The sequence below is a fragment of the Gekko japonicus genome, unplaced genomic scaffold (genome assembly GCF_001447785.1).
Source record: "Gekko japonicus isolate JY-2015 unplaced genomic scaffold, Gekko_japonicus_V1.1 scaffold395, whole genome shotgun sequence".
Classification (NCBI taxonomy): Eukaryota; Metazoa; Chordata; class Lepidosauria; order Squamata; family Gekkonidae; genus Gekko; species Gekko japonicus.
Window position 1 is genome coordinate 73475 of NW_015173686.1, and position 27930 is coordinate 101404.

Sequence of the window (27930 nt, forward strand, 5' to 3'; positions counted from 1 at the left end):
GGAGGGCTTCTAGTGTCCTGGCCCCACTGGTGGACCTCCTGATGGCACCTGGTATTTCTGGCCACTGTGTGACACAGAGTGTTGGACTGGATGGGCCTTTGGCCTGATCCAACATTGGCGTCTCTTATGTTCTTATGTTACTTTACTGTTATGCATTGGGATTGAATCATTCCTGATTAAATCACCCCAGAGATTGGCTGCGCTTGGAGCACAAGAACAATAGCCTACCCAAGATTCTGAAAGTAACCAATCTAGTAGTAATGTTATGTAAATAGCCTATCATTGGGACTGGGGTGTGTTTGGGTGTGGCAATTGCATGCTGTTTAACAGAGCTGAGGCTCTGGAGTCTTGTCTTGTTGTTGCTGAAATCACAAATAAAGTTGAGCTGATCACTAGACTCGAGCCTGTTCATCCATGGGACCCACTATTTAACATTACCTTTGAAATAATGTGGGGAAATGCACGAACAGTACAAGAAAACAGACAATGGTACAGAGAGAAAGATTCCAGGTGGGATTTGCAGAAAGGAAGGACAAGACAAGAGGCTGTGATCACACACACTAAATAATCCACTTTCAATCCACTTTTAATGCACTTTCGAATTGGATTTTGCCAGTTCACACAGTAAAAATCTAGTTGGAAAGTGCATTGAAAGTGGATTATTTCGTATGTGTGATCGCAGCCCAAATTAAGGATTCAGGCTGAAAAAGCAAGGATGAGAAATTCAAAATTGTCACTAAACTCAGTGGGGCAACCCCCTGTAGCAAAGAAGACTAGCTCCAGGGCCAGGTATTGGCTCAAACGCCACCATGCATGACCCCCCCCCAAAGAGTAGCAACAGCACACATCTCTTCCACCCACAGCACCCCTTCTGTACAAAGATGAAAACCTGCTGCCTCCAAAGATCAGCTCTGAAAAATCACAGCAAACAGTCTTCAATATGTTAAGCCTGCTACATGCTGAGGAGTCGGATGAAAGCTGACAGGCCCCAAATTTCGCTGCTGCGGCGGTCTGGCAGCAATTTGAGAGTTGGCCGTATCTTGCTGAGTCTCTGGGGCATTTCTCTACAGTTCCTCTGCACCCGTCCTTCAGGGACGGCTCCCTGCTCAGAGTCCACTTTGCAGTGTCTGGCAGAGCCCCGGAGGTTGAGCCTGCGCACAAATTGCATTTCGGCCCCGGGCTGCCGTGCCAAGAGTCGACTGCGACGCATACCTCTCGGGTGGCTGCCCTGCCTTCCTCTAAGCAATAGCTGGGGGTAATGCTCTGGAAGTAAGTCAGAATTTATCAGGGGAATCAGTCCAGAGAGCAGAGTGCCTTTGTTCACCGACATAAATGCTACACAAAATATAAGTTATTTGCCAGGCTTGGGGGACTTTCTGCATCGCTGCACCCGAAGTGCTTTTTCTGCCCTGCCTCCACCCACATCAATCTCTAGACACGACCATCATTTAGACCCACTTCCATCTCCTCTGCTAGAGATGTGTATTCGGTTCATCCAAACCCAATGCACCCCAGAAAATGGCCCATTCAGACCCCTTTTGGGCTGCTGCAGGCCGATTCAGATTCTCTGAACTGAATCGGCTTGCTGCCGAATTTCGGCGGCAATTCAGCCCCATTATATCCTATGGGCCATTGAAGTCAATGGCAAAAACATAGGGTATATTCTGGGGGCTGGAGGGGTGGGGATTTGAGGGAGAGGCTCCAAACTCACAAGGGAGGCGGTGGAGCCTCTCCCCAAGATACCAAAAAAGTAACTTTCCCCCCCACCATAGAGAACAAAGAAGGGGATAGGGGCAACCTGTTTGAAGGCCCGTAGAATTGGACCCCCTGGTCCAATGCTCTTGAAACTTGGTTGGTATCTTGGGGAGAGACTCCAGCAGCTACCCTGTGAGATTGGAGCCTCTCCCTCAAGCCCTCTCCCCTCCAGCCCCCAGAATATACCCTATGTTTTCACCATTGACTTCAATGGCTCATAGGATATAATGGGGCAGAAATTGACATTCGGCTGGCCGAAAGACTCCCGAATGGGCTGGTACTGACGAAACTGACATGCGGGAGTGGTACTGCTGTCTGAAATTGATTCTGCACGATTCGGTGGAATCCGAATGGTCCGAATTATTATTTTTTTGCACACCCCTAACCTTTGCAGGACTCCTTGTTTTCCAAGTGATATCCTTCCTAAGGTGGGTGTTCTTGTGGTTGACCGTCAGGGCCAGCGTAAGATTGATAAGTAGGTTTACACTAGGGATGCCAGCCTCCCTGGAATTACGGCTCATCTCCAGACAACAAAGATCAGTTCCCCCTGGGGAAAATGGATGCTTTGGAGGGTGGACTCTATGGCATTTTACCCTACTAAGGTCCCTGCCTTCCCCGGGCTCCACCTCCAAATCTCCAGGAGTTTCCCAACCTGGACCTGGCAATACTAACCCCCCCATCCCACGCCGATGACCAGGGAAGACCTGACAATCCTGTTTTATGCAGAAATGAAACTTTCAATGCCTGATGGAACTCTCCACCAGCGGGATCTGGTGCAATTCCGCAGGGCCCATAAGACAGATGTTCCGCCAGTCCTATGGCTGAGGACAGCGACGGCTTCTACCAGGATGGTTTTCACCAGGACTGGCCTTCCTCCCCTTCCTTTCTCCCCTGTTTTTTTCCCCCCTTCCTGGTTTGTTATTTTTAATTTACTAACTGTCTGATAAGTACTTCCCCTCTAGATAAGGGGGGCCGTGTTATCCTTCCTGCCATGTGCACCATGTTATGCTTCCTGTCGTGTGCCATCATATGGAATTGAACTAGTATCATAAGAGTTGTTTTAACAGTTTTAAATTATAAATATTGTTGCTATCCGTTCTGAGCCATGTTGTACAAGGGGAAGGTAGGCTATAAGTCTAATAAATAGATAAATAAAAAAACTCATTTCCTAATAATTGTGTTTGGGATTTCAGGAGGAAGAAGAAGAAGAAGAAGAAGAAGAAGAAGAAGAAGAAGAAGAAGAAGAAGAAGAAGAAGAAGAAGAAGAAGAAGAAGAAGAAGAAGAAGAAGAAGAAGAAGAAGAAGAAGAAGAAGAAGAAGAAGAAGAAGAAGGTGGTACAGCCAGACTACATGCTAATGAGCCTTGAGGAATGGCCCTTATTCAAGCAAAGTGTATTCACCCAAAAGGACATACGTATTTTTGGAGTTCCTACCTGTTGACAGATCATGAAGCCAATCACTTGCCACTCACCCTCATGCCGAGTTCGATGTTTTCTCCTCCGTAAACCTCCATGCCGGGATCAAGCAGCCCAATCTCACCGAAGTATTCTCTGTCCACCACAAACGAGCAGCCAATCATGGCTGGTGTCCTGTTGGGGAGGAAGAGAAGAAGGACAAAGGGGTTAGAGCAGTGTACTTTTACAACAAACGTGGGTACGAGGGCGTAATATTTATGGGAAGGACACAGAGCCCCTCACTTCTCTGTATTTTAATGCTGTTTTTATGCCTTTTTAATGGGTGCTCCAGTTTTATGCTGTGCATTTGACACACACATACAAATTTTAATTACAAATTGGTATTTTAATTTCAACGAGAAGAATTCAGCAAGAGAACAGGGTGAGAATCATTTCACAGGAGAGATATATTTTAAAATGGGGATACTCAAATCAAATTGGACCATGATTGACATTTGAACTCAGCTCAGTCCTCAGCACACTGACAATGAGTGCAGCAGCTGTGCATGATGTCTCCATGCTTAATGCATTCATAGAATTAAAAGCTAACTAGTTAGCAAGCTCATTTTTTATCCTGTCCGTCCTCTAAAAAGCTCACAGCAGCATACATCCCTTTCCTTATTTTATTCTTACAGCAATCTTGTGAGGTAGGTTAGAGCAAAAGAGAGAGAGAAGAAGAAGAAGAAGAAGAAGAAGAAGAAGAAGAAGAAGAAGAAGAAGAAGAAGAAGAAGAAGAAGAAGAAGAAGAAGAGATTGATTTATACCCCACCCCTCACTCAGTCTCAGAGCGGCTTACAAATGCCTTTCCCTCCCCCTCCCCATAACAGACACCCTGTGAGGTAGGTGGGGCTGAGAGAGCTCTGAGAGAAACTGCTCTTTTAAGGACAGCTGTGAGAGAACTATGGTTTGCCTGAGGTCATCCAGCAGGTGCAAGTGGAGGAGTAGGGAATCAAACCTGGTTTTCCTATATTAAAGTCAGCGCACTTAACCACTACACCAAACTGGTCATTGGCCCAAGGTCATCCAGCAAGCTTCATGGCAGCTCTGAAGAGGATATTTGGTGGTCTTATCTCCTGCCAAGATACCTGGGTCCTCTGTGAGTTCCCCAAATACAGATCACGATCAAACATAAGAATCCACCTTGTACTCTCTTGATCACCTTATTGGCTCTCCATGTGTGGGGTTTTTTTTTTACATCCATCTAGCCCAGGGGTCCCCCACCTTTTTGAGCTTGCAGGCATCTTTGGAATTCTGACACAGCATGTTGGATACAGGGACAAGACGGCTGCTACAAAATGGCTGCTGCGGAAGGTGGATCCAGCCACAAAATGGCTGCCACAGCTCACTTTCAGTCACACAGTGAATATCTTTCTTTGGTGGTGGCAGCTGCTGCCAAAGCAACATTTTAAAAAAATCTATATGGGTTAGGGTTGCCGAGTCTGGGTTGGAAAATACCTGGAGACTTTGGGGGTGGAGCCAGGAGAGGGTGTGGTTTGGGGAGGGGAGGGGCCTCAGCATATTACAATGCCACGCAGCCCACCTTTCAAAGCAGCCATTTTCTCCAGGGGAGCTGATCTCTGTCGGCTGGGGATCAGTGGTAAAAGCGGGAGATCTCCTGGCCCCACCTGGAGGCTGGCAACCCTAATATGGGTAATCAAATCTCCAATGGCCAATCAGAAGCCTTGTTCAGCAGATGCCCAGCCTTGTTATGTCTGGACATGTGCAATCTTCCACTCAGGCTTGACTGCTGTGAGTGCTAGTAGCCAGCATAGGGAGGCATGCCTGGACTTGTCTGGCAGGCCACCTAGATGGAGAGTTGGGGAGGCATGTCCGGGCTTGTCTGGGCAGGCCACCTAGCTGGAGCTTGAAGCCCCAGAACAAAGGCAGGCAGGATCCTGGAACCTGCCTGCGGATTGGCCCCAGAGGGCAGCCAGCCAATCTGGAGCCTGGAGGCCGTCTGAACTCACCAATCGCATGGGGGCTGGGCGTTGCTTAGGTGTATACAGTTAGGGCAGTTGCCCCATGTAAAGCATTCCTATTGAGATGCAATAAACTGCTGCTTGTTGAAATCACTCTGCCTCTGCCATGTTAAACCCACTATTTAACACCTGACTCCACCCACTTTCTACAAACACTTGCTGGGCACCAGGGAAAGTGTCAATGGTCACTATGGGGCACCATGTTAGTGACCCCTGATCTAGTCAAATGCTATTGCCTTGCCTGGCAATGGCATTCCAAGATCCTAAGCCCCTTTCCAACTCTGCTCCCTCAGCATCTTTCTTCAAAAGATGCTGGGATTGAATTTGAGCCTAGGACCTTCTCTGTGTAGGGCCCTTCCTGCTCGCATTATCGTGCAGGCACAAAGGTTTCCAACGGTTTCCGCGAATTGGCTTGCACACATGTGCAATCTTTGTTTGTCAGACTGCACAGACGCCGTAAAGGAAAGCCACAAAAATACAACACAACCCTTATAACCGGCCAAAAAGAATAAAATAATAAGTGCATTAGAAAGCAATTACATTTTTATTTGCATGATCATTCAATTTATTCCTTTATTAGACTCCGGCTGCACAACTTCCCCTAATGAAATTTTTAATACTGCCTTTAAACAACAGCCACCACCAAAACAAAAGCCACTTTCTTACCGGGGAAACAATATTTCACCAACGCGCAACGAACATTCTAATCAATTTGCCTTGTGTTCAATAAAAAAAAAAAAATTGCACAGGGAGCTGAAAAATTGAATCAGAGAGTCCCCTGCCAAGTCTATTACGGTTTGTGATGGCTTTTAAAAATATATATTATTGCTCCAAGTTCTGAAATAAAATTTAATGAATGAATTCCAAAGGCAGTTGCAACCAAGTTTGTGTGGCTCAGCTTGGGCTTAGATCTGACGGCCTTATGGGGGGGAGGGTTAGCACCAAAGACCAGATTCAGAATTCAGAATTAGGATCCTTCAGATCTGGAATTTCCTAAGTCCATTAAAATCAATAGGAATGGCCGTTTTCCACTTGCAGTGAAATCCTAAACAGGTCCACTCAGATTTCTACTCAAGTCTATTCAGGGGTGCTTACTCCCAGGAAAGTGTTCTTAGGTCCTGTTCACACTAGGAGATTTGGGCCGGGAGCGGGACAGTTCGGGGGCGGAGCAAACCGGCGCGATCACACCACAACATCTGGGAAGCGTCGTGCTTCCGTCCCCGAACTGGCCCTTCCCCGCGAAAATCCGCCCCAACTTGCAACCACCTACCTTGGTGGTTCATCGGGAAGCTGCGCGGCAAGCCGGGCCGTTTGATCGCCGGCACGTCCTTGCGCCAGCGCATCCCTGGCACCTAGCCGAACTGCGCATGCTCAGACATGCGCAGTTCGGCAGGCTCCCCATCAGGGCTGTGTTTTCTACCCGGCGTCTGAGCGTCCATGGGATCCCGCCGCGCCGTTTCAACTTTGGTGCGGCTTTTAAATGCCACGCTTTTTGGCGGCTTTTCCCCTGCCATGTGGCAGGGGCCTTAGGATTGCACTGCCAAACACAAGAGGGCAAACCACTATTTTAAAGTTTCCCTCTCCCCTTGATCCTTTCCCAGTGCCCGTGCCAACAATAACAAAAATCTATCCTATGGCATTGTGTGTGGTTTAGCCAGGGATTCCTAGGATTGACTGGCAACCTGGAGTTCTAGCTCTTTATTTTTAACATTATGCAGTGAGCTATGCGTATTTCAGGGGGCTGGGAGAGCTGTGTGACCGACCCAAGGTCACCCAGCTTGGCTTCAAGTGGAGGAACTGAACCCAGTTCTCCAGGTTAGAGTCCATCGATCTTAACCACTGGCTCCCCCTGTGCCAGCAACACCAGAGAACTGAGATGACATGGCAAGTGCACATAGCAACCACCCCTATTGCCCGGCAGCGGTGCCAGGCACTGGGAAATGACTGCAATCTGGGCATGGATGCTGAATCGTGCAAATGCCACCAGAGTGGCTCTAAGCATTGCACAGTGGAGCAGAGGACAGCTGGTGCAGAGGAGTGGGCAAATACCCCAAGCAGCACTGGCAGGCAGACTGGAGTGTCAGACAGGCAGGCAGGCAGTGGGAATACGGGTGGGAATTCCCCCGATAGCATTGGGCACAGCACAGCTGAGGGGATGAGCACAGTCTTGGAGGGGCGGTTGGAAGAAGAGAAAGGGCAGCAGCAGGAGACAGCAGATTGAATCATGGCCTGCCTTATACTGTGGATTGGAGTAGGCCAGTTTGGCGTAGTGGTTAGCAGCAGTGTTCCCGCTAAGCCGAGTAAGCGTGAGCTAGCTCACCGTTTTTTAGCCTCTGGGTCACACATTCTTGTCTTAGCTCAGGAAGGATGGCTCCAGAGCAAACTAATTCATGTCGCTGCCGAATTGCTCGCTCACAACTTTGATGCCAATAGCTCACAAACGACAATTTTTTTGCTCACAAGACTCCACTTCTTAGAGGGAGCATTGGTGGTTAGCAGCACGGACTCTAATCTGGGAGAACCGGGTTTGATTCCCTACGCCTCTGCATGCAGCTGCTGGTGTGACCTTGGGTCAGTCACAAGTTCTTTCAGAGCTGTTCTCTCAAGGGCAGTTCTCAGCCCCACCTACCTCACAGGGTGTCTGTTTTGGGGAGGGGGAGGGAAAAGGAGATTGTGAGCTGCTCTGAGACGCCTTCAGGTAGTGAAGGGCGGGGTATATAAATCCAATCTCTTCTTCTCTTCTTCTTCTTCTCTGTTACTCAGAGGGCATCTCAGGGAAGCCCAACATTGGCAAGCTGACCTTAAGGAAAATCAGTTTTTCTGCAGAACCATGTTCTAGGAGTGAGCTGTATGGACTGACGTTCCTCCACCAAGTTAGGTTTGCCAGGTCCCCCCTGGACACCAGCAGGGGATGGGAGGTAAGGTTGCAAGATCCAGGTTGGGAAACTCCTGGAGATTTGGGGGATGGAGCCTGGGGAGAACAGAGACCTCAGTGGGGTACAATGCCACAAAGCCCACCCTCCAAAGCACCCATTTTTCTCCAGGGGAACTGATCTCTGCATCCTGGAGATGAGGTGTAGTTCCAGGGGATCCCCAGGTCCCACCTAGAAACTGGCATCCCTAGCAACACCTGCTCACTGGAGACGCATTGGTGAGAAAGTCATTCCTCCCACTGCCATCTTAGCCAGATCTCGTCACACAGACCCCTTTTCAGCCCAGTCGGCTATGGGTCAGTCTATTTCGGCTCGTGGGGCTCCAAAATGTACTCCTCGACCTCTGCCTCCTCCTTGTGGCAGGGGAAACTGACCTCTTTGCTCCGGCAAGCCTGCCTTAAGTCCAGGTGGTTCGGAGGACGTTTCAGTTGCTTTTCTCAAGCAGCCAGACCAGGTTTCGTTTCCCTCCTCTTGCAAGCAGCCCAGCCCGCTTTCTATAAGAGTCAGTGGAACTCTGAATAGGAGGAATTATTCTGAATAACTGGAACTATAAAATTCAGATTGGGAAATATCAGTAGCTAGTCATAGCATTATTTGGTGCCTTAGAATATTTCCATTTCTGAATTGCACATCCGTATTTTGAGGCTTCTGTTCCAAGGGTAAGCCAGGGGAAAAGCCTGCCCCATTGTCTTTCAAAAATTATTATTTCGCAGGGCTCTTTTTGTAGAAAAAGCCCAGCAGGAACTCATTAGCATAATAGGCCACACCCAACACCAGAAACTCATTAGCATATTAGGCCACACCCCTGACAACACAGCTCATTAGCACATTAGGCCTCATCCCCATGTTACCAGAAGTGTGGTCATCCAGCCACACCCACCTTTTGCTTCTTATTCTGTTTACCTTGGTTGTTGTCAAAACCCAGGGCTTTTTTTGTAGCAGGAACTCTTTTGCATGTTAGGCCACACACCCCTAATGTAACCAATCCTAATGAGTTTCTGCTGTTGGGTGTGGCATTAGCATAATAGGCATGAGTTCCTGCTGGACGTGGCCAACTCGGGAGCCAGCGTTCCTGCCCAAAAATAGCCCTGTCTTCCAAAGCAAGTTGACATACATTATCAGAAAGAAGAAAAGGTATTTTCCCAATACCTGTCATCTGAGCTTCTTTAACTGGCAATGCTGGAGATTTGGCTTGGGACCCCCTGCTTGCAAAGCAGATGGTCTCCCTTTGAGCCACAGCCCTCGCCCTGCATATCATCTACCTATCTATATCTCTATACAGCCTGCATGGTTTAGTGGTTAAGAGCAGTGGACTCTAATCGGGAGAACCAGGTTTGATTCCCCACTCCTCCACATGCAGCCATCTGGGTGACTTTGGGCCAGTCGCGGGACTTCCTCAGCCCCACCTGCCTCACAAGGCGCCTACTGTGGGGAGAGGAAGGGAAGATGATTGTAAGCCACTTTGAGCCAGTTTGGTATAGTGGTTAAGTGTGCGGACTCTAATCTGGGAGAGCTGGGTTTGATTCCCCACTCCTCCACTTGCAGCTGCTGGATGACCTTGGGCAAGCCATAGTTCTGTCAGAGCTGTCCTTGAAACAGCAGTTCTGGAAAGAGCTTTCTCAGCCCCACCTACCTCACAGGGTGTCTGTTGTGGGGAGGGGAAGGGAAAGGGGCTTGTAAGTCGCTCTGAGACTCCGAGTGAAGGGTGGTATATAAATCCAATCTCCTCCTCCTCCTCTTCAAGGTAGAGAAAAGTGGGGTATAAAACCAAACTCTTCCTCTTCTTCTTCATCTATATCAGTACCTGTATCTATCTATTGAAAAAGGAGTTCCCTTCCAACACAGCAAAATGTTATCAGCAGCCAAAACAAAAACACCAACGTTACATGCAAAACTGTAGAAGAAAACGAGCCACAGTTAGGAAAGGAATTACAGGAGGCCCGCAAATAGGTTCATTTTTGCAGAGGCACGGCTGTGACTTATCCGAAATGGATTTTTCTCCTGCATTCATGTTCCCGCTTAAAGATTCCTCGGCCTCTTTCTCTCTCCCCACCCGCAACCGGCTCGCCAGCCATTAGCAGCTGTATTGCACATTAAGAATTCTCTGGCACAGACTAGAAAGGCAGCTGTCAATGGCAAACGCACAATTGCTGCTGTTCCCTTCAAAGTGACCCCAAAACGAGTGCTTTAAAAATAAAATAAAATAAAATAAAGAGATAGAGAGGGGTGATGGACACCAAAATGAAATAGCAGCCAAATATGTACTCAAGAAAAAGCTCTTTCCGATTCTACAAACGGGCAGTTAAAAGCCTCTGTGAGAGTTTAGAACTACACATGCAATTTTGAAGAAACTCCGGGGAGGTCATTGTATTCTATTGTCAAACTAAACATAGTTACACTCTACTAAGTCCCTTCATTTCAATCGACTGAGAAGGGAATAAGTCTGCCCAGAATTACATTCTTCTGCTCCTAATTCTTCTGGTCATCTGTCAAGCTCAGTCCTCTGACCAGCAGTGGCTCTCCAGGGTCTGAGGAACAGACCAGCAGGGGGAAGAAGAGGAGGAAGAGGAAGAACAAGAGTTGGATTTATACCCTGCCCTTCACTCAGAGTCTCAGAGCAGCTTACAACCTCCTTCCCTTCCTCTCCCCACAACAGACACCCTGTGAGGTAGGTGGGGCTGAGAGAGCTCTTTCACGAACTGCTCTGGAGAACTGCTCTTGAGAGAACTTGTGACTGACCCGAGGCCACCTAGCTGGCTGCATGTGGAGGAGTGGGGAATCAAACCCGGTTCCCCAGATTAGAGTCCGCCACTCTTAACCACTACACCAAACTGGCTCTCGTCCTCTTGTCCCTATACCAAATTACTTTCCTGCGTCCTCTCCTTGAATGGACAATGACTGTGATCAGCGAGCAAAGCAAAGATATCCAGTGAGCCTACATCCATAGCACAGTCTCGCAGTCCAGGGGTGGTCTTAGCCCTGAGTCATCCAGGGCAGCTGCTCCCAGCCCTGTGCTGGGGAATCTGTGCTGGGAGCTCGACTGTCCTACATCCAGCTGCTGCACTGAAGCACCAGTCCCAACACTGCCCTCATTGCTTGAGAGTCAGGTGAGGGGGTGACCATCGGCAGGGCGCTTGGGAGGCCCCACGTGCCTTGATCTACTCGTTCTTCCCTCTACCCGAGTGATTCTGGGACCCGCATCCTTCAGTTCTGCCCAGAAAATGCCCCATTTCCACCTCCAGTATGTTTTATATCTGTCCACCTGCAAGATAGAACTGAAACAACCGTTGGAAGCCGCAAGAAGAAAGGTGGGGAAGGATGGCAAATGAGAGCGATAGTAAATGGCAAATGAGAGCAGGCAATGGAGACCACTGTCATCTGGGCAGACATTAACTGTCTTGGGAAAGAAGAAGAAGAAGAAGAAGAAGAAGAAGAAGAAGAAGAAGAAGAAGAAGAAGAAGAAGAAGAAGAAGAAGAAGAAGGAGCCTCCCCACAACAGACACCCTGTAAGGTAGGTGGGGCTGAGAGAGTTCTTGACAGAAATTGCCCTTTTTCAAGGACAGCTCTTGTCAGAACTACGACTTGCCCAAGGCCAGGTGCAAGTGGAGGAGTGGGGAATCAAACCCAGTTCTCCCAGATTAGAGTCTGTGCACTTAACCACTACACCAAACTGACTCTCTTAGTCAGACCGGCCTACTTTACAGGGGTGGGGTGAGGAGAGTGTAGGGGAGGGAATCCTAGACATGTTTGTTGGAGAAGCATACATGGTTGGCATGCGATAAACTGAGAGCCAAATAAGGGTTGCCAGTTCCGGGTTGAGAAATACCTGGAGATTTTGGGGGTGGAGCCAGAGGAGGGCGGGGTTTTGGAGGGGAGGGGCTTCCATAGGGTACAATGCCACAGAGTCCACCTTCCAAAGTGGCCATTGTCTCCAGGGGAGCTGATTTTTATCACCTGGAGATCTGTCGTAATCCCAGGAGGTCTCCAGCCACCATCTGGAGGTGTGCATCCCTCATAATAGAGTGTTGGACTAGGACTGGAGAGACCCAAGTTCAAATCCCCACCACCACGAAGCTCACTGGGACCCCAAGTCATGCCCTCTCAGCCTAAACCACCTCGCAAGGTTGTTGTGAGAAAGGAGGGAGGTCACAGAAAGAGGAACATCGCCCTGAGCTCCTAGGAGAAAGAGTAGCATGGAAATAAATAACGGTAGAGGATATGTTTCATTTTTTATTCATTGCCTCCTACCAAGGTAGGGAGAGGGAAGGGCAGAAGAAAACGGAGCAGCTGGTGAGGAATGTTGGCGCCCTTTCAGATCACTTAAAGGTGCAAAGCATCATTAAGAGCTGCGGCAGAAATCGCACATTCGAAAGGAGCAGTGGAATGGCCTCTGGTTTTTGGCACAGGCTGGAGCTGTTTGAAGTGCTACACAGGCGAATCGATATTATTGTACTAGGGGAAAAGACACCGTGCAGTCAATTTGTGTAAATGACTTTAAGAGATTCTTCAGTGAGCACGCAGCATGAAAATCCTTGCGAGGTAATTGGTGTGTGTGTGTGAGGGGGGAGATATCAATGTCAAAGTCAGAGAGGACGGAAGAGCTGAACTGGCCGTGACCTTGTGTGGATGAGAACCTTCCATCTCCCCCTCTCCCCAGCAACAGCCCAACATCTGGAATCCATTTTCCTGCACGGGCATATTTGGCACAAAGAAAAGATACTCTTGCCACTCACAGTCAAGGGACTCCAGAAGGGTGTAAAGATACTCTTGGGGCAGAAGGGCAAAAAGATACTCAGGGGCAGGTTCAAGGGATGGCCCAACAGTCAAAAACCAGAGAAATCAGAAGCCGAGACTATACCACATCATGAGCCAGAAGCTGAGATTACAGGGAAGTCCAGAATTCGAATGTCAGGAAGAGCCGAAGCAGAGACTTTGCTAAGCCAGGAGCCAAAACCACAAGAGGCAGCCAGTCGGAGGAGAGATGATCCCCTTGCAAGGATCAGCATGGAGGGTGTTGACCAGACAGGGATCTTCAGCCTTTCTTGGGGCTTAAATAGCTGCTTCCTGCTTCAGTTAGCCAATGGGCTATGCTTGTGGGTGGAGCTTCCCTGAAGCTCCCGAGTGCTTTACAACAATGCTTGCCAGCCTGTCATGTCTTATGTCCCACCAAGCACTATCAAAGAACCCAAGTCCCACCATGATAGAAACAAAGAGACCAATTTGTCCGAGAACAACGTTTGTGTTCGCGGGCATTCTGTTATTGTATTTATCATTTACAGTATGTTTTGAGAACATCGAAATACTGCAGAAGCACGATGGTATAATCCCTGGGAGGAAGCTGTGCAGGGGGAACAGGGAATCAGGAGAAACACCGAGTGTCCAAGGTTACTACGAGCGTGCCAGAAGGTCACAAGTGGACAATCCATGGCAGATAGGGTCAGCAGGAGATGGCATGTCACACTTGTTTTATTTTTATTTATTTGATTGATTAATTTGATTTATACCCCACCCACCCCGCCAAAGCAGGCTCAGGGTGGCTTGTAGGTGGATACAGGGACGGAGGGAGAATGAATTCTTAGCAGTGGTTATAAAAATCCTGCATCCCACCTCGATGACTTCTATGTTCCATCAATGGTACCCGTACAACCATTTGAGAACCACTACAATCCCCTAGAACAGGGGTTCCCAAAGTGGGCACATGCCGACACCACTTCTGGTGCCCTCTGAGTGTTTTTAGGAAGTAGGAGGGAGCAGGCAGGGCTCAACAAGGATTACTGGAGATTTGATTCGCTGTGCAGATTTTTTAAAAATGTTGTGTTGGTGGCAGCTGCCACCACAGCACAAGGATCCACACTGTGTTACTGAAGTTAAGAGGTGGCAGCCATTTTGTGGCTGGCTCCACCTCCCGGGGCAGCCATTTTGTGGCAGCCATTTTGTTGCTGAGCCCAACGTGCCATGTCAGAATTCCAAATGTGCCCGCAAGCTGACAACGATGGGGGACCCCCTACCCCAGAAGGAGTCCACCCTGCAGATTCAGTCACTTGCCACAGGGGGCAGCAGAGCTCTTAAGCCCAGGGCTGCTGGTTCAAGACCCTGCAGCTCCTGAGTCCCAAGCCCAATTCTACAAAGGTCACTTGGTTGTCAAGTGGAGCACTTAGAAAAAAGAAAAAAGGTGGAGCACTTAGCTGCGGAGCCCTGGAGGAGCAAAGTCTCATTGCCAAATGCCAACGAGTGCCAGCATCTTCACAGGTCTCTTAATAATATGCAAATAGGAAGTTCAATGCAGCCTAATTTCTTGAAAGAAGCGTGAAAGATCATGTTTCAGGATTAAAGTGAATCTCTAATGAATGAAGTTTTGAAGAGGAGTCCTTTCTGCCAGGAAATTATTCTCATTTTCCATGTAGCGAAAGATTCTTCTCCTTTATCGTCCGTTTCACGAGTCAGAATGACAACTAATCTGGAGTCAGGATGGTAAGGAATTCCTCATCTTTGCCGTTTCGATCCAACCCCCAATTCCCCGTTCCGACTTTTATTATTATTTACATAATTTATCCCCTGCTTTTCTCCCCAGCGGGGACCTAAAGTGGATGACATCATTCCCCTCTCCTCCATTTTATCCTCACAACAGTCCTGTGAGGTAGGTTAGGCTGAGCGAGTATGACTTGCCTTAAGATCAGTCAGTGCAGAGTGGGGATTCCAACCTGGGTCTCCCAGCACCAACCACCACACCCCACTGACTCTCAATTTTGCTTCTTCCTTGTGGGCATTCAATCTTTCTTTTTTGTTGGTATTTTTGTGTGCGAGTGTGTCTGCACCTGGAAGTCTTGTTGGCCTCTGGTGACTGACTCCTGCTGGGAGCCCGGAGGATATTCAGAGAGGTGTCTGAATAAAGCCTGCCCCTGTCCTCCCGACTTGGTATTCCAAGGAAGTCTCTCATCCAACCACAGTTAACCCTGTTTAGCTTCCGAGATCTGATGAGATCAGGCTTGCCTGGGCTATCCAGGTCAGGGCAGCATTGAATCCCTTTATTCCACCTCCAACCGTGCCATCTTAAGACTGCTTTCCTGGGAGTAAGCCCCATTAACTACGCCTGAGCAGGATTCTGAGTAGACCTGTTTAGGCTTGCTAAGCCTTCCAAATCCGGTATCCTCTGAACAGGAAGTGGCCTTAATCCAAGTGAGACTATTAGTCCCGCCTGCTTTTCTGACTGGTGGCAGCTTCTGGGCTCATAGGCAGAGAAAGGCCTTCCTCAACAGTGGGTTCCCTTTGGAATTAAACTTGGGACCTCCTGCAGCCAAAGCATGTAACTGACCACCCTGCCATGGCCCCATCCCAAATCTTTGGATGTGGGATTGCTATAAAGTGCAGCTTACGTTTGCCCTTCCAGTGTTGTTCGGCTATTCCTGCTAGTTTAGCAAAGGTTCCGTTTGTGTGTCTCACTTTTCAGTCCCTCCCTACATTCCTGTTGTGTCCGCAGAGAGTCACTAGGAAGCCAGCTCCTTAGTCCAAGCTTGGTCCTGAATAACAAAGAGACCAAGGATCCTAGGAACACCAAAAGGATCCCTGGAGGGAAATTCAAACCCACCAGTAGGAAGAGGGGAGTGGACTAGGAATGGGTTGGGGACCCATAAATACAGGACCTCGCAGGCCAGTTGTTGTTGTTTTGTGTACATGTGCTAATAAAATGAGCTGATCACTATGCTGAATCACTGAGACTTCCTGCAACGAACCCAGTACACAACAGTGGCGACGAGGATGGGATCCCGCTGAGCTAGTCAGGCTGCCGGAGCCCCAAGGAGGTAGCTGACCTCCGCCACTCCCCCGTGGATGAGTACCGATGGCACCCAGGCCACACACACGTCCTCACCTCCACCACCGCCATGCAGCATGATGGCCATTGCTCTGGGATCAGGACTAGTTCCCCCGTTTGATCCAGCCTGCCCGCCGCAGTGGGGAGCCTGGGTTGCCAGACTCAAGTCCATCCTGATCTTCTGCCAGGCCACCAAAGAGGAGAGGAAGAAAGGCCTCCTCATAGGCTCATGCAGTCCCACCACTGTCAGCCTGGCCCAGAACCTCCTCTCCCCCACTACACGGGACGATACAATGTTCAAACAGATCATCAAAGCCCTCCAAGACCACTTCATCCCCAGCCCATCTGAGATGTTGTGCCATGTGGCTTTCCACTACTGAAACCAGCAAATGCATAAGTCAGCCACCAAGTATCTAGCCGAGCTCTGCTGCCTTGCATCTGACTGCAAATTTGTAACCCATCTGGAGATGGCCCTCCGGAACCAGTTCGTATGTGGCCTACGGGAGGAGAAGCTAAGGAGATGGATTACAGAAGCCAAGACCTGCACCCTAGCTTCCGTCCTCTCCACGGCCAATAGGATCCCTCGAGGGAAATTCAAACCCACCAGTAGGAAGAGGGGAGTGGACTAGGAATGGGTTGGGGGCCCATAAATACAGACCTCGCAGGCCAGTTGTTGTTGTGTGTACATGTGCTAATAAAATGAGCTGATCACTGAGTCTTCCTGTAACAAACCCAGTACACAATAATTCCAGTTGGCTGCAGCAGATCAGGTGATACTCCTGGACCCACGTGTCATGGATGCCCCATGGCTCCAGCTTCCTATCTGTCCCTGGGGCAAAAATCCAGGGGGTGCCACTTCTGCTCCATGACCTCTTCCCCCATAGGGTACTGGCCAGAATCCTGGTGGGAGCTTGGGAAGCTGAAAACGAATAGCTCTGGAATTAGCAAGGTCTGCACAAGAAGGGCAGAGAGAGAGAAGGAGAGGAGTGGACTAGGGTTGCTGATTCTGGGTTGGAACATTCCTGGAGATTTGGGGGTGGATCTGGTTCGGGGTGGGGTTCAGGGAAGGGAAGGGCCTCAGTGGGGTATACTGTCATTCGGTCCATCTTCTCAAAGTGGCCCTTTGCTCCAAGGGGACTGATCTCTGTAGTCTGGAGGTCAAGTTATAATTCTGGGAGACGTTTGACCCCTCCTGGAAATTGGCAACCTTGTGGTGGATTGAACCAGAGACAGTGGAGTCCAGTGATGCTCAGAGCTGGGAAAACATGGAGTCAAAGGGAAAGCAGGTATCCCATGAGCTAACACTAAGGAAGAGCAATCGAAGAGTGCCAGAGTCAAAGTGAGGGAGACAAGAGGACTCGATGTAGCAACTCTGGGTGGACTCAACAGTCAAGCAAAACAACCTTGATGGGCCTCCTGGCCAGGATTTGATGGGACTCCAGGGAGACTAGGGCAAGGAAGTAATAGTTGTTGGCAGGGCCTTTTTTTGGGGGGGGGGGAGAGGTGCCGGAACTCTCAAGAGGGAAATGAGGTTTTCAATCTGTATGCTGAAAACTCATGAACTTTAAAACATTTTTAAAAGAATTTTGTCGAAGAGGTTCCGGAACTCCGTGCCAGCGTGTTCCCCCAGAAAAAAAGCCCTGGTTGTTGGATATTATAGCTCTGCATGCAGGAGGATCTGGGAAGGAAAGGGTTAAGAGAATGAGATGTTGAGCCTCTTTGGCGTTGCTTGCCTTCTGTTTCATCTTATATAGGAGCTATCTGTGTTCCATGGGTTTGGAGCTGTAGCAAGTTAATCTTTTTGAAGCTAATCTGTTCACAATAAGTTAAATGTGTCTGCATCAATATGTCATGTAAGATGTGCTTCTGTTTTTGTAAGTAAAATTTCTTTCCCTTGTCACCATTGAAGTCAAATCATCTTTGTAATTTGTTTCAACAGCATTTTCCCCTTAACTGGGAAATGTGGAGGATTGGGGATACTACTACATAAAGCTTCTGTGCTTCCAAGGCAACCGATATATTTTTTTTACATTTAACCCAATAATTGTAACCTTCCTCAGAATAAAACCTTGCTGCACTGCTCCTGCTTTTCTGTGTCTCTGAGGACACCAAACATTGAAAGCTAGCCTGGCATAGTGGTTAGAGGGTTAAATTATGTTGACAGAGTTTAACTATGCCAAGGAAGTGGAGCATTGACTGTTTAGAGAAAAATAAGTAGGTTTATTAAAGAAGAACAAACTGTTATAGGTCACACACACTGAATAATCCATTTTTAGTGCACCTTCCAACTGGATTTTACTGTGTGAACTGGCAAAATCCAGTTGGAAAATGCATTGAAAGTGGTTTATTTAGTGTGTGTGGCCATAGACAGTTTGTTCTTCTTTGATAAACCTACCAATTTTTCTCTAAACAGTCAGTGCTCTACTTCCTTGGCATATTTAAACTCTGCCAACAGGGTTACGGGCCCAGCACGCTTCCACTGCACAAGACTCAGGTTTGAATCCACACTCCACCGTGAAGCTGGCTGGGGAGACCTTAGGCCAGTCACGCACTCTCAGCCTAACCTACCATAGAGGGCTGTTGCGGGGAAGTGATGAAAGAATGGGGGATGACATAGACTGCCCTGAACTCCAGGGAGGACATGCAGGATAAAAAAAATATACTACATTAATTCTGGATATAATATTCCCCTACCCCCTGGAGGTGTGACATCTGGTTAACATTCCTGGGTCAGATCTGCTATTGGTGGCTGAAGGCCACCTTTCTCCCCATTCCTCCTTGCTCCCTTGAAATCGCAGGAGAATCAGCTTTGATAATAGTTTGCCCTGCCTGTATTCCTCGGTACCGGTGAGTTATCTGGGACAAATCCAGCCACAGACAGCTGATGCCGACATACATTTTATGCACGCCAATGCACTCAAGGGGATCGCATCCTCCATCCTTATTAGTCACTCCACGAGAGGTGCCCGGCGTGGCTTGTTTTGACAGACAGGCCACGAGAGGAGATGGATCATCGGAGTGATCCGTTCTGACAGATCTCATCTTCCTTAATGCACTAATCTAATCCGACAGCCCAAGGGGAGTAAAAAATTGGCTTGCCATCTGTCTCTTTTGCTCCTCTAACACAGGTAAGATTTTATTTCCCAGCTTCCGATTAGAATCGAAGCCAAGCAAATCTATGCGGGCTGCATTAAAGTCAAGAGGATGACAGGCGCGTAAATGAGACGAGGACAAAACCTTAATATGTATCAAAAGCCAAGTTTTCATAGGCCGTCGAAGCAGGGAGCTCGTGGAGAGGGTGGGGGGGGAGAGAGAGAGAGAGAGAGAGAGAGAAAGGACTTTGCATCACAACCTGGTTTTTTTAAATAAATTAGTGTGTCAGAACACGCTTTGTGGAGGAGGCAGAACGCTGGTGCGTGTATCCCTGACAGCGTTTCACCTGCCCCATTCTTCGGTATATTAAGCAATCAGTGAGAAACGTATGTGTTGCCTTAACAGGTCGCTGCTGGTGTAAGGAGATAAAATTCCAGGCAGGGCCCAGCCTGACGGGAGACAGGTGACTAATGGGTCCAGTAGCTGTTGATAATGAAACTCAACAGTACACTCCATCAATGGGCAGCGCTGGGGATCGCAAAAATAAAATAAAATAATATGCCATGTGCTAGCAATGTTCTTTTTCATGCAGCTTTTCTGGAGGCAATGCACACTGCCCTGCTCTCCAGGTATGGAAGAAGGGACACAAAGGGCATCTGTCCTTTCAGGGGCATGTTTCTAGTTTAGGCCACCACATAGTAACTCAGTTCTTCACCCAAAGAGGAATGAACATGTAGAGTTCACTACCACAGGAAGTGGTGGCAGCGGCTACAAGCATAAACAGCTTCAAGAGGGGCTTGGGGAGACATATGGAGCAGAGGTCCAGCAGTGGCTATGAGCCACAAGGTGTAGATGGAACACTCTGTCTGGGGCAGTGGTGCTCTGTATTCTTGGTGCCTGGGGGGCAACAGTGGGAGGGCTTCTGTAGTTCTGGCCCCACCAGTGGACAATGATTCCTCTAATCATTGGAGATTGGTGAGCAAAAATTCTACTTTGTGAGCTACTGGCATTAAAGTTGTGAGTGATCTGGCTACTGCATAAATTAGTTTTCTCTGGAGTCATCTTTCCTGAGCTAAGACAAAAATGTGTGAGCCGGAGGCTAAAAACCTGTGTGCCAGCTCACACTAACTCAGCTTAGAGGGAACACTGGTGGACCTCCTGATGGCACCTGGTTTTTTTGGTCACTGTGTGATATAGTGTTGGTCCTGGACGGGCCATTGGCCTGATCCAACATGGCTTCTCTTATGCTCTTGTGTTATGTAAGAGCCTCTGCTTCCACTGGGGCACACACTGACCCAGGCCCCCATGCATGCATGCAATGTACATATGAACACACGAAGCCACCTTATACTGAGTCTGACTATTGGTCCACGAAGGTCATTGTTGTCTATTCTGACTGGCAGCAGCTCTTGAGGTTCTCAGAGGGAGGTCTTTCATGTCACCTGCCAAAGGATGCTTCCAGCTGGAGATGCTGGGGATTGAACCTGTGACCTTCTTCATGCCAAGCAGGTGCTCTGCCTCCGAGCCATGGCCCCTCCCCACATACCTCCCAGGAGCAGACGTAAGACTTGCATATGACAAATAGTCTGCTACAAACAGACTTTAAAGCTCTCCTGCTGGGCCTAAGCTCAGGAGGGAGGGGGTTGGCTTACATCAAAGATCCTCTTCCTCCCGCCTGGTCACCTCTGCTCTGTCTCACATGCACAGCTGACCAGAGAGTCCTATTAGCCACAAGGTATAGATAGGGGCTCTGGGGCAAGTGATGCTCTGTCATCTTGGTGCTTGGGGGGGGTCAACAGTGGGAGGGCTTTTAATGTCCTGGCACCACTGGTGGACCTCCTGATGGCACCTGGTATTTCTGGCCACTGTGTGATACAGAGTGTTGGACTGGATGGGCCTTTGGCCTGATCCAACATTGGCGTCTCTTATGTTCTTATGTTCCTCCTCAGTGAGGGGCTGTTGGGGTTTAAACACCCAGCCACATCTTCTTCAGACATTGCCTACATCCTCTCGCCATCATGGGGCTCTTTAGACTTGGGTTGGCAACTGGCGGGAGGGTCACCTGTCGGAGGGGGTTCTTGCAGGTGATGTTGTGGCTCTGCCTTGCTGGTGATGCTCTAGCATTCAGCTGAAACTCTATGGTTTTGGCCAAATGCTAGAGTGCCGCAGTCCACATGATGACGTCATTTCTGTTGGTACTGGAAGTGACGCTACTGAGCTGCCATCGAGGATGAATGGATCCCACGCGGTGAACAGTGCTGGGAAGGGCCAGCGGGGGATAAAAGGTCTCCTGCTGGCAGTGGAAACCTGAGCCACACCTTCTTCAGACATTGCCTACATCCTCTCGCCATCATGGGGCTCTTTAGACTTGGGTTGGCAACTGGCGGGAGGGTCACCTGTTGGAGGGGGTGCTTGCAGATGATGTCGTGGCTTTGCCTTGCCGGTGATGCTCTAGCATCCAGCTGAAACGCTATGGTTTGGGCCAAATGCTAGAGTGCCGCAGTCCACATGATGACGTCATTTCTGTTGGTACAGGAAGTGACGCCGCTGAGCTGCCATCGACGATGAACGGATCCCAGATCCCCGCCGTTTTTCCTCCTGTCACGCAGTGAACAGTGGTGGGAAGGGGCAGCAGGGGACAAAAGGTCTCCTGCTGGCAGTGGAAACCTGGCAAGCCTATGAGAGCCCTTGCCCGAACTCTGTAGCAGAGCCACTAACAGATAAAGGAGGAGGAGGAGGAGGAGGAGGAGGAGGAGATTGCATTTATACCCCGCCCTTCACTCGGAGTCTCAGAGCGACTTACAAACTCCTTTCCCTCCTCCTCCCCACCACAGACACCCTGTGAGGTAGGTGGGGCCGAGAGAGATCTTTCCAGGACTGTTCTTGAGAGAACAGCTCTGGAAGAACTTGTGACTGACCCAAGGTCACAGCAGCAGCTACATATCAACCCCGGTTCTCCCAGATTACAGTCCTCGCATTTAACCACTACACCAAACTGAAGAGGTAGGAAGGTGGCTTTGCCCCCTTCCCTCTCCCTCCTTGAAGCCCATTGACTGTACAGCTATCTGTTTGGGCCCTGAGATCAGGAATGGCTGTCAGCAGTGAGAAAAAGATGGGTCTGTGGAGATCTCTTGATAGAGCACTGGATCCAGCCCAGCTATAAAACATTCCCAGAGATGGACTATACAGAATGACAACTTAAACCCCCCTCCAAAAAAAAAAAAACCCAAAAAACCCCCAAAGTGGCCAGACTTTGAAAGGGTGAAATGCCATGCAAGCCACGTTTATCAAGGAGCATTAAGATTTCCTGAGCAATTACCTGCTTGCATACTGCGGCTTCACAAAGAGCAGAAGGCCCCTGATAACGGGCACTCGGAGGGCTGTGTGATAAATAAAGTGAATGTCAGCGTGTCCCTCTGTTTGGCCGAGATAAGAGGAAATGCGAGGCTAAGAGCAATTTGCATCCTGTAGAAACCTTCAGGGGTGGGGGGGAAGCAGCGGGGGGGGAAAAAGAGTAACCGCCAGCTCAAACTAAGGGCAAATTTATACTTTATATGGTACTATGGTGCAGTGGTTAAGAGTGGCAGACTCTAATCTGGAGAACCGGGTTCGATTCCCCACTCCTCCTTCACATGAAGCCTGCTGGGTGACCTTGGGCCAGTCATAAGTTCTCTCACGGCTCTCTCAGACCCACCTGCCTCATAAGGTGCCTGTTGTGGGGAGAGGAAGGGAGAGGCAATTGTTCGTAAGCCACTTTGAGACTCTGAACAGTAGAGGAAAGTGGGATATGAAAACCTATTTCTTTTAGGTTCAGTATTGGGCTACCCAATTTTATTTTTCCCCTCCTGCCATTTCATCGTCCGCTATGGTGAAAGTCAAATTATACCTACCAACTGACCGTCAAATGTATGGGTTGTCTTTCCTGGTGGGAGAACTGGCAACTGGCTTTTGATCCAGAAAACAGTGCAAGGGGGAAAGGGTTACCCACCCTCCTGACTGTCTTCCAAAGAAATCAGCATCCTCCCTCCCCACAATTCCATTTCGGTTATTAAATAGCAGACAAAGGCATGGAACTCCTGCTTTGTTTTCTCATGTTCCGCAGCACCACCATGGCCCATGGCCATTAAGGGTACTGCAGGCATTAGGCCAGCTGGTTCGGGAGTCACTCAAGTCCCATATAGCCCACATACCTGTGGCCTCTTCACTTAGTTCAGGCTGCTCTGCTCTGGGATACCTGCACGAATGACTGAACCACTGATTGCCTGCTATTTGCTAGCTCTCATATTGGGGCACAGTATTGTTTTTTTTTCTGGATTGAAATGGCAGACACATATCTACGGGACCCTCTTCTCCATTATGTCCCCGGAAGGGCACTGCACTCTTTGGACGACAACACGCTGGTGGTCCCCGGCCCTAAGGATATCTGGCTGTCCTCAACCAGGGGTAGGGCCTTTTCTGTCCTGGCCCCAACCTGGCGGAATGCTCTGCCAAATACCACCAGGGCCCTGTGGGACCTCATGCAATTCCGCATGTCCTGCAAGGCAGAGATGTTCCACCAGGCCTTGGGTTGAGGACAGCGATGGTTTTCATCTCGGCCGGCACCCTCCTCTACTTTCCATGCTTGTCTTGACCTCTCCCCCCCCCACCCCACGAAGCAGCCGGCACTCTGTAATACGGGAACAATTAATAAGGAGGAGGAGGAGATTGGCTTTATACCCCGCCCTTCACTCGGAGTCTCAGAGCAGCTTACAAACTCCTTTCCCTTCCCCTCCCCACAACAGACACCCTGGGAGGTGGGTGGGGCTGAGAGAACTCTGCCACAAACTGCTCTTTTTCAAGGACAGCTCTTATCAGAGCTACTGCTTGCCCAAGGTCATCCAGTCAGGTGCAAGTGGAGAAGTGGGGAATCAAACCCGGTTCTCCCAGATTAGAGTCAGCACACTTAACCACTACACCAAACTGGCTCTCTGCTAAGTGCTAGTATTCGCCATCTGTCTTTTAAAATGTATTCTAATACAATTAATTGTTTTTATCTGGCCAATATTTTTAATGTTATTGTACATCGCCCAGAGCCCTGAAGTATCAGGGATGGGGCGATCCATAAATTTAATAAATAAATGCATAAATTGCACTTGTCTGGTTCTAAAGATAGTTATGGGGGTGGTGGGAAGTGTTGTCAAGTCACAGCTGACCTATGGCGACCCCTGGTGGGGTTTTCAAGGCAAGAGACGAACAGAGCTGGTTTGCCATCGCCTGCCTCTGCATAGCAACCCTGGTCTTGCAAAGATACATATATGCATTCTCAGTCAGATCTCAGAACCAACAGCCATCCTCCTTCCATCTGCAAGATATCCAACAGTACCACCCACCAATGTTCCCTCTAAGCTGTGGAGTCTTGTGAACAAAAATTCTACTTTGTGAGCTACTGGCATTAACGTTGTGAGCGAGCGATTTGGCTACTGCATGAATTAGCTGGCTCTTGGGCCATCTTTCCTGAGCTAAGACAAAAATGTGTGAGCCAGAGGCTAAAAAACTGTGAGCTAGCTCACACTAACTCAGCTTAGAGGGAACACTGCCACCCACCCCTTTTTTCTAGCCAGTCAGGGCTCAGTAATAGAACCTGACTTGTCAGGGGAGGAGGGGAGGGGGGGGGAGAAGGAGAGAGAGAGAGAGAGAGAGAGAGAGAGAGAGAGAGACTGGGAAAGGCCTTCCTCTCCAATGATCCTAACATGGTGGATGCATCCAACATGCATCCAAATGACGGCTTAACTTTGCAAACCAGACCCTCCCCAGCATGCCATTGCCCCCTAGTGCGTAAGTTTGAAATCACCGGAATCGAAAACGTGCTTTGCCCGTGGAAGGTTCCAAATGGAGCCCCACAGATCTCAGGCAGTGGATGTTGTGAATGACGTGGGAAGCTGCTGGTGGGCAGAGCTGACAATATTGAGATGCATGGACCAATTGACTTGAGGGACAAGCTCTGGCTCAGAGGTAACACACGTTCATTCTCTTGGAAGGTTCAGTCCCTGGCATCTGCAGTTCAAAGGGTGGGGGGATTCAGACTAAATCAGCAATTTTCGCCAATTTCCCTTCCTGTTTCTGGCCCCCTCAGGGTCTCCTGTCCTCCAGTGGCAGCATTTTGTGGAGATTACTGGGTGGCAGTGGGATCCAGTCTGGATCCAGCCCTGTACATCTTACATATCAAGTGCTGGGAAAGACCCTTCTGTTTCAGAGACTCTGCAGAGCTGTGGTCAGCTAGAGTAGACAACATGAGCTACACAGACCAACAGTTTGGCCCTCTGCTGCTCAAAAAACCAAGGAAGCCACAAACGACTAACAGTGTCAGAGACTCACCTGATGGGTGCGGATTCATCCCCCTTGTCCAGCCAGTCCTGCGGTGGGATTATGTACATGCACCAGAGTCCCCAGTTGTAACCGTGAGCCGCATTAGCGTACTGCTGCACTTCAAAAGTGTTGTACTTGATGTTGTCAATCGCTGGGAGGATGATCCGTTTCCTGTCCTCTTTGATTCGTGTAAGAGCTGGCTCTACCCTGTGAAGAAAACCAAGCCACGTAAAGTGGGGAAACACAGAAGCAAGCTCAGTACTGGAGCAAACTGCAATTCTGGAATTAATCTGAGAAATTCTCATAGGTGAAGGCTGGATGATACTAGGCTCCAGCAGGGAATTCCCTTTCCCAGCCCCAATCTTCCACTCTTGAGAAATTGAAGTAGGAGGAAAAAATAGCCTCCATAGTGGTGCTCTAGGAATTTTCCCTAGTATCTATGATCTTTACCATAGAGATCAGGAGAAACTCCTAGAGCATCCCGGAAGTGACATCACATCTTCCTCTATACACCTTCCCCAGGCTCCACTCTCAAAATCTCCTGCTATTGGTCTAGACAATGGCAACCCTAAACAATACATTTATCACTTTCCTGGCTCATGATGTGGTGTTTGGCAAGAGTATTTGCAACAAGTGTTGATTGTTGTAAACATTAACTTCATTGTGGTGGGACTCGTTACTTTTTTTCAAACTGTTCCCGGAGCTCTGGAGGACTTCTCCTGTAAGTCATTGCAACCTTGCTAAAGGAAGTTGTAGAACTTCAGTACTTGGAAAGGAGAACCATAGATACAGATGGCTAGAAAATCCCCTTACTTTCAATGGCTCGGTGGTAGAGCCTCTGCTTGGCATCTAGAAGTTCCCAGGTTCAGTTCCTGGCATCTCCAGTTAGGTAGATCAGGTAGTGTAATGTGAAAGACTTTGACCTGAGAACTTGGAGAGCCGCTGCCAGTCAGACTTGATGAACCAATAGTCTGATTCAGTATAAGGCAGCTTCAGGTGTTCATGTGTGTTCAAAACCACTATGAGGCACTATTTTATGTTTTTCTTAAAATACTAAATGTTTCTCATAAAATGTACATATTTCTCAAAGCTATTTGTGTCCATCAATCAGAACTGTACATATACATATAAATATCATCAAATACACATGCACATAAATATCATATGTTGCAAATACACATACTAGATCCATCAAGATGGGTAGCCATGTTAGTCTGTCTGTAGCAGTAGAAAAAAGTAAGAGTCCAGCAGCACCTTAAAGACTAACACAATTTATGGCAGGGTATGAGCTTTCATGAGTCACTGCTCACTTCTTCAGATACAGCTAAATGTGAGTCCATCTGTCCTATATATCGGAAAGTGATTTCAGATCCCGAAGGACAATAGCAGACAAATGAAAACAGCAGGTGAATTACAATAGCAGGTGTGATTGGATTAGGTGTCATATGCAGAAGGTAGTACACGTGGAGAAATCAGCATTGGTAATGAGACAGGAAACCTAAGTCTCGATTGAGTCCAAGAAGACGCATGGTCTTGAACTTCATCATCAGTTGCAATTCAGCAGTCTCTCTTTCTAATCCACTTTGCATAAACCACGTGACATGTCTACACAACTGAAACAAATCTGCAAAACCAACAGCAAAGGGCGGAGTATCAAAACCCACTGACAAAAATACACTGGAAAGGAATGAAATGGGGATTGCAAACACAGATGAACTAAGGGGACAGCTGTACGCTGGAAATAAATCTCCCCCCCCCAGGGGCCATTCCAAACTGCTGAGACATCTAGGCTCTGATTCATCCCCAACAATGCCATTGCAAAGAGGTTTGTATGTGCAGTCACCCTAAGAATGCTCCTGGGCAGTGTGCACATTATTATGGTTGTTGTTATTACAAAATTTCTATCCTGCCTTTCCTCTGGGTTCAAGGCACCTTGCAATAATAGTTAAAATATCCCCAGCTAAAACCAAATACAAGATAACAAGCCCCAAATCCCCCCCCTAAAAGATACCTGCTGTTCAAAACCCCCTCCAAAGACTTGGCTAATGGGCAGGCCTTGCAAGCTCTCCTGGAGATCTCCAAGGAGAGGGGCCCCCTCACCTCTTCAGGGAGCCCATCCCACCGAGCCGGAGCCATGACAGAAAAGGCCCAGGCGCTGGCCGATGCCAGATGGGCCAACAGCCAGGACTTTGGCTGAGGCAGCAGGCATCCCCTAAAATCTCGCCTCCCCCCACTGCTGAAGTTTACCCTCTCTACGGGGCCCACATCAAGAAGATTCTGGAGACCACATGACACCAGGTTGAGATCTATGTATATGAACAGTGTGACCTGCTTTTCAATCTATGCTGCTCTAAACTGTTGTAACTGTTCGGTAAATTATATTGAGATGTATGGAATTTTAATGATATGTTTTAGATTTTGCTCTGTCATCTGCCCTGAGCCTGTTTGCGGGGAAGGCGGAATAGGAAAGAAAGAAAGAAAGAAAGAAAGAAAGAAAGAAAGAAAGAAAGAAAGAAAGAAAGAAAGAAAGAAAGAAAGAAAGAAAGAAAGGGAGGGAGGGA

At 48.6% G+C, this 27930-nt stretch overlaps 1 protein-coding gene across 1 annotated transcript in view; it reads right to left on the reverse strand.

The window, feature by feature from the left end:
* Positions 1–3226: 3226 nt before the first annotated feature.
* The window catches only part of LOC107120403 (polypeptide N-acetylgalactosaminyltransferase 9), a gene marked incomplete at its 3' end in the record, with an annotated part of 190948 nt that continues 166244 nt past the window's right edge, over positions 3227–27930 (reverse strand). The window contains exons 5-6 of the mRNA XM_015423091.1: positions 25379–25576; positions 3227–3344 (exon numbers count right to left, since the gene is read on the reverse strand). Of these exons, the coding sequence (XP_015278577.1) occupies positions 3227–3344; positions 25379–25576 (316 nt within the window). The remainder of the gene's footprint in view (positions 3345–25378; positions 25577–27930) is intronic.